This window comes from Anguilla rostrata, chromosome 2 (assembly GCF_018555375.3).
Source record: "Anguilla rostrata isolate EN2019 chromosome 2, ASM1855537v3, whole genome shotgun sequence".
In the NCBI taxonomy this organism is placed as follows: domain Eukaryota; kingdom Metazoa; phylum Chordata; class Actinopteri; order Anguilliformes; family Anguillidae; genus Anguilla; species Anguilla rostrata.
In genome coordinates this window covers 25,754,597-25,761,569 of record NC_057934.1, presented here as the reverse complement: position 1 = coordinate 25,761,569, position 6,973 = coordinate 25,754,597, and the positions used below count along the sequence as shown (strand labels likewise).

Below are 6,973 nucleotides of genomic sequence, written 5' to 3'. Positions count from 1 at the left end.
CATGACAACTATGCTAACAAATTACTGTAGGCATGATATAAAAAAACATTGCTTGCACCCTAGTGTATCAGCATATAAATAAACCATGTTACGTATGTTCTTCCTCTGAATGGACTCCTTTTCAAGAAGAGGAATGCTTTCTTCAATGTTTAATGTTCAAGTTGTCTTGCATTGTCTTGTGACATGGAATAGTCTATTCTTGTGGATATTATTTATTTATTTATTTACTTACTTACTTACTTACTTACTTGGAGATTTTTACACAGTTAAAAAAAATTACAATAAATATGGTTATTAATAATAGGAATAATTTTTGACTGCTTACCAGAAGGCGAGCTGTCGGTCTGACTTCATTTCTGTAATAGATCAGTTTATTGATTCAATTAGACCAACCCAATCCAAACAAGGAAGAGGCCTGGCAATGGCCCTTACAGTTGGTGGAGGAACAGGAACTTCATAATGATAGATCAAAACTTTAAACTGTTTTTTGTCTCCATCCTCTAATATAGGCCTCTCTCCTGTCTGCACTTTAAAGTTAGTTTTAGAAAGTGAAGTATACAGAGAGAGAAGAAATCATTGAATAATTTTAACGTTTTCTTTCTCTCTCTCTTGGTCAGAAAATCATTTGAAAAAAGTCTTGACATATACGTGTTGTTATCAGATTGATGGGCTTGATTTGATTGAAGTGTCTTTATCATGCTAATGTCAGGCGTTTGATGGATTATCGCTGCGTGCTAAAAACTGCGGCGAGTTCCTTACCATTGGCTCACTGTGAGTCACATGACTTTACACCGAGGCGATATGTGTCTTAGGGAAGCCCAAGAGAACGCATGGAAGGAAGTTTTTTTTTTTTTTTACAGCTAGAGGTTGTAGGACAAGAGCAATCGCCTGAAACGCAGGTTGGCACCCCTCCATCACTTGCTCCTGGACAATACCAAAATGAACTCCTTCCTGGAGTATACAACTTGTAATCGCGGGGCGAACACCTCACATAAGCCTGGATATCATCATTTGGACCATGGAATTGGAACTTCTTTTCTCCCAAGTGCAGTTACAACAAATGACAGCTATAATTCTGATGGACGGTTTTTTGTGGGAGCCAGTGCTCCAGCCGCTTCGGCTCAACATCAGCACCAGAGCAGTGCTTACCCTCATCATCAAACTCAACCGCACCAGGGTAACTTGGGCCTTCAGTATAGCAGCACAGGGACAACGTATGTGTCACAGTCCGGCTCGAACTCCGACTATGGAAACCATCAGTATTTTATCAACCAAGAGCAGGACGGAATGTACTTTCCTTCTTCGGGTTTTTCTACCTCAAGTGTTGGTCCCAGCCTCGGCTCCCTCGCCATTGGATACTGCGGGACGTCTAGCGTTGTTCCCACCAGTCAGTACCAGCACTACGGCTGTGGGGACCAGGAGCAACATGGATATTTGCATAGTACCTATGCCAGCATTTCCCCTTCCCAGGGTGGTGAGAAGGGTCTGAATTGCTATCCTGACCAAATCACGCCGGGAAAAACTTTTGACTGGATGAAGGTTAAGAGGAATCCACCTAAAACAGGTTAGTTGGTCGGTGTGAGGGACTTAAGAGCTGAAATAGCAACTGGATATTTTCGTTTCGAAAACCAACACGATTTATTTCTGTATTTATTCAGCGCAATTTGTTACGGAACTCGGAGCAGCGAAAGTTAATGTGTTGAAGCGAACATCTGCCATTAAGGTTCTAAACTTTTTTTCTGTATGGCTTCTGGTATTTTTCGCTTTACCCTCTGCTTCTCATTCAGAGCATATGTTGGGTTTTTTTCAGGAAATTCCCAGGCTTGTGTTCTTATCTCTGGTTTAGAGTGCCGAGGGTTTGCCTGCGCTTTAAATGTTATTTTCCTTCTTCTCCCCTATGCTACCATAATACATTCGAATATGCATGATTTTACATCCTAGAAAATGTGTTTTCTTTTACTTGTCCCAGGTATTGACGTGCTCACATTGCAGCCTATTTGCCCGAATAGGACCCTGGAGCTTTATTACTCATTTTAATACATCTCATAGGCCTGTTTCCCCTTTTTGTTATTTATCACAATAACAATTTTTCATTTAGTTCCCTACAAAGCGTAAGTTAAATTTTACTGGTAGTAAGCTGTGTATATGTTTAAATTTCCAGTAAGTTAATGATGATTAGATTAGCCTTTAAGTTACTTCCCATTAACAAAACACGAACTATATGCTATAAGCGAACGAAACGTAGATAGTATATTTGCATTTAAGCAAATGTTCAAAATGAATGAACAGGCAGTTTCAAACAACATAATTTTGCTTCTTTTCACAGCACATAATATTGGTCTACCCCTCAACATGTACATCTTGTTTTACATGTTTTAATAGTTTTTTTTAAGGTTATGAGTTATGAGGTTTTTTTACGTATGTGAGTTGTGTTTTTACTCTGTTTTACAGCTAAAGTAGCAGAGTATGGAATCCACGGTCAACAAAACACAATCCGCACTAACTTCACCACCAAACAGCTGACCGAGCTCGAGAAGGAATTCCACTTCAACAAATACCTGTCCAGGGCCAGACGTGTAGAAATCGCTGCCACGCTAGAGCTTAACGAAACTCAGGTGAAAATATGGTTTCAGAACCGCAGGATGAAACAGAAGAAGCGGGAAAAAGAAGGGTTGGCCCTGGACCGGTGTTCAACAAGAGAACTCGGAGACAATTCAGACCACTCTATTTCTTCATCTCCTGGGGCATCTCCCAGTTCGGAAACCACATGAGTTCAGAATCTGGACCAACTAGTGGTTATAAATTATATGATTAAAGGTGATCAGCATTCAAACAGTTCTATGCACACACGCCCAAACAGCAACAGTTAAATTTGGGCGTATATTTCACTTCCAACTATTGATCAGTTAAGCGAATAGAAGAAACAACTAAATAGATGGTAAAATAAACGGCCTTTGCCGTACTGAGGATCATTAAGACAAAACGGAATATACAATGTTCCAAGAAAAGGAAGACAGTGCCTCAAAAATAGTCATACCCAAGTTATGGATACGCCTGTATTTTTGCAGAGCTGAAAGTGGACAGACAAGTTTCTATCTTCGACACACCTTACATTTAACATGTTAATTATGCAAGGTTTACAAATTGATATTACAGGGAGTCACTAGGAGGCTCAATATCTGTCTATTTTCTTCAAAACATGCTGGGGAATATGGAGGACAATCAATAATTATGACGTCAGTGGCGTTGACAATAAATGCGATCATTAGTCTTTGCACTATGCGGTTACAGGGTAGGCTATGTCACCAAATGTTCAGATAAATGTTTTTCAGAATATATGTAACTCTTTCGTTAATGCGAATAGGCAATATATGTCTTGTCGGATCATTGATTTAATTGTCAATGTAACACTGTTAATAAAAGTAATACTTTTATTCTAATGTATTCGATTCGGGTTGAAAATATTCGTTATAGTCATGAATACATAGGCTACAGTCAGAGTGTAAAATTGACAGCCATTATAAGTATTTACTTTATTTAATGTGTGCAAAGTAAAATGTTTAATATTAAATCAACTCCATAGATGGTCCCTTGGACCATATGGGCACTGTTAGAGTTGAATTAACTGCACATTGTACTGTGTATACCTAGGTGACTGTATTATTACTGACGTGGGGTTAGAATACGACACAGAGAAAAGGTTAATTGTTTAAATCGATAGGTAAAAACAACCTGACTTAACCAAACAGCGGAACATTAGAAAAATAGAAATTACTGTGGACCGACGGGCTTTGTGTGAAGTATCATATTTGTTACACCATTTCAGACTTACGTTCTTTTCATCCTATATATAATCTACAATATATGAGCACAGATTGACTAAGTTTTATTAGTTCATTTCTGTATTTCATTTGTTATTTAAATTTTAATGGATCAGTGTCCCGGCACAGATTGTACCCCTGTAATTTCTGTAATTGCTCAAATAAACGCCAACATTACACTCACTCTTGGTGCAGAATTTCCTTAACCAATCTAATTCCACGAACAATATGAACAATGTTAATGTCCTAGTGGTATTACGATTTAAATCGAGATTTTTAGGTTTGAGGTTTTAATATAAGCTACTTTTTTTACAATAGCCTTTAGTGCAAGTATTCAATACAAAAAATATTATTATTATTGTTGTTGTTGTTGTTGTTGCTGTTGTTGCTGTTGTTGCTGTTGTTGTTGATGATGTTATTTGGAGTTCTTAAAAGGGTGTGCGGGGGTTTTTGGGGTAGAGGAGAGCGGGGTGAGGAGGAGGTTAGCCTGAATAGGTTTCATTTTATTCACAGTTTACTGGTTGTCGGTAACATGTTCCTGGGAAATTTGTAGTTTGGTTTCTTTTAGTTTAACGAATAAAGTCATCAGAAGCTCTTCATCCCTGATAACTTGGGACTGCTTATGAAACTGTGGTGGTTCTTGTCTGTATGCTCAGTGACATGCGGAAGGTTGCAGTACTCCCCGGAAGGCTAGAGTTGACCTTTTTACCTTTGAATGCCTCCAGGATTTCTAAACACGTAAACATAATATTGGGCGCTGAATCTCACTTCCATCGACTTGCTCTGTTGATCACATGCAATCTGGTATAACACAGATGTGTTGGGCATCATAAACAACATTTCGGATCGGAGGACAGAGAGTAAATTATTACAAAAACATCATAATTTGTACTTTAATTACCCAAGCAAAAAAAAAGATTTTTTTTTTAATCAGGTGAATTTACCTATAGCGCACTCTTGCATATAAATAGGCTGCATGCACTACGAACATATGTTTATATTTCTTAATCACAATATAGACATTTAATGTGTGACTGCTATTTTTGAACTGCTTTGCGACTCAATTATTTCGTAAAGTTAATTAAATTATTTCGTGTGTATTCAGCATCAACTGCATGGAGTTGTGTGTGCAGTATCACTGAAGTGATGATTGCTTAGGAGGCTCTTCACTCTTGCGACTTGGGCTTTGTGTAAGTCCTATGTCCTTTAGACCTCTGTGTGACACCTGTATGAATGTGTAAGCCTGTTTCAACAAATTTTGTCATGAAATTTATTAAATCAAATTCCCCGCGCCAGACAAACTCGTATAATTATTATTTATTTTAAATGATACAGGTCATTTTCAATAAAAAGGCTAATCAGTATAACGCATGCAGTTGTTCTTCTTCTTCGTCTTCTTCGTCTTCTTCTTCTTCTTCTTATTATTATTATTATTATTATTATTATTATTATTATTGTTATTATTATTATAGCTACCTTCATCGTCGTTGTTAGTAACATGTTAGTAGCGGTTTTGGAATCTTGCCCGTGATTTGCATGAAATGTATTTTATTGTAACTATTACGAAAGTCGGTGTTGTGGATCCACGCGGAAGGTGTGAACTCTTGATGTCCCATCTGCTTCTGGGCAGTAGGTGACAATTCCAGTCATGTCCGAGCATTTGTCCTCTCAGGGTGATGCCCTTTGATCTGCCAACAGTCCCGGTGTCGCATATGTGCCTGTTTTGGCCTAGGCCTAATTCTCTCTTCCCTTATTTACGTAATGTCTCATTTAATTCCACTCAACAATAATTATATACTATTAGTGCACAATACCAAATCTCTATGAGTGTTTGTTGGATAAGAGTTTATATTAATTTGCTAAAAATCTGTGGACAATATTGATTTCGATTTAAACCAAAATGAATTAATATGTAGACCTAAATTGTTTGTTGTATGTACCTGTATTTTATGCACATGTCATGTTCTATTATTGTAGTATTATATGATGATTATCCTGTACTCACAACAGTGAGTACAATAATGATAATAATAATAATAATAATAATAATAATAATAATAATAATAATAATATACGTTTTTAGTTTATTAGCGTTACGCTTGATGCTAAAAGACCATGTGAATATTACCTTATTATTGTTTCATTTAACACAATATAGATTTTCTTTTTATGCTTCTGTTATTGTAATTATAATTATTATTAGTAGTACTAGTAGTAGCATCACTACTATGTTTTACAAACAAAAACGTTCTTCGCAGTTAATTAATAATCAATAAATATTGCATGTTTCTTTCGTCCTTATTTAACCCCTCTCCTCTCCATAATTCATAGTTAGAGAAAATATGTAAATTCTTAGAACTTTAGCCTCACCCTGAACTTGCGATGATTTATGGAAGGAAAGGAGAAGTCGAAGGTTGTTTAACCTGGCGAGTTTACCCTTAAATAATCCAACTTCCTCCTCACCCGTCTTCATCCTATACACGACCAGCAGTCGCGGCTAGACTAAGTAGTAAATTAAATTTTGTCTTCGACCAGACATTTGGTGTCTTGGATTAAATTCATATAATAGTTGGAACCGTGGAGGTGAAAACAGGTTTGGTTCCACTGTGGAAACGGGTTTGCCAAACATTTCATGCTTTCTTCCGTGCCCTCACCTATTCTTAAAAGTTTACACGGACTTGACAGCCCCATTTCATCCCCTGGTCCTGTGATGGACTGCTTCAATATTTACACAGGCTGATAGGTTTGCCCAGGGCCTGCCTGAATCAGCCTCGCACTGCCAGTGCACTCTCCCCAAGCCCAGGTTCACACAGAGTTCAGCCGCAAATTAATCCACAAGAGGCATGGTTCAGGCCGTCAGAAATCGGGATGAGCTTCAATCTCTTAGGGTTAACCGGAGGTCTCTCTCTCTCTCTCTCCTTTTTGATCCGTTTGCTTGCTTTGTCATATTACATTTCGGATGATGTTCTCGATGCCTAGTGTAGTTACGAACTCAAACGCGGATGCACGCCAAGACTGTTACAGACTATGTTATCAGTATTTATCTCGCAAAAGGTCAGAGTTCAACTATTTACTGAAGAAATACATTGGAAAATGTTTTTATATGGCGGTCTGGCACCAGACTTCCCCAAGACATAAAACAACAACTTGTA

General features: G+C 37.7%; 1 protein-coding gene across 1 annotated transcript; it reads left to right on the top strand.

Annotated features, from left to right (window-relative positions):
• The first annotated feature begins 550 nt into the window (after window positions 1-550).
• On the top strand, window positions 551-4,004 carry hoxb1b (homeobox B1b). The gene is made up of 2 exons (XM_064321410.1): window positions 551-1,564; window positions 2,452-4,004. Exons 1-2 carry the CDS (start codon window positions 940-942, stop codon window positions 2,769-2,771), a joined length of 945 nt encoding a protein of 314 aa, XP_064177480.1. The 5' UTR covers window positions 551-939; the 3' UTR covers window positions 2,772-4,004.
• Window positions 4,005-6,973: the final 2,969 nt, after the last annotated feature.

Excerpts from the sequence above, each read along its gene's own strand:
- hoxb1b (XM_064321410.1), top strand. The coding sequence starts at position 940 with ATGAACTCCTTCCTGGAGTATACAACTTGTAATCGCGGGGCGAACACC. Across the intron at positions 1,565-2,451 it reads GAGGAATCCACCTAAAACAG|CTAAAGTAGCAGAGTATGGA; the intron begins GTTAGTTGGTCG and ends TCTGTTTTACAG.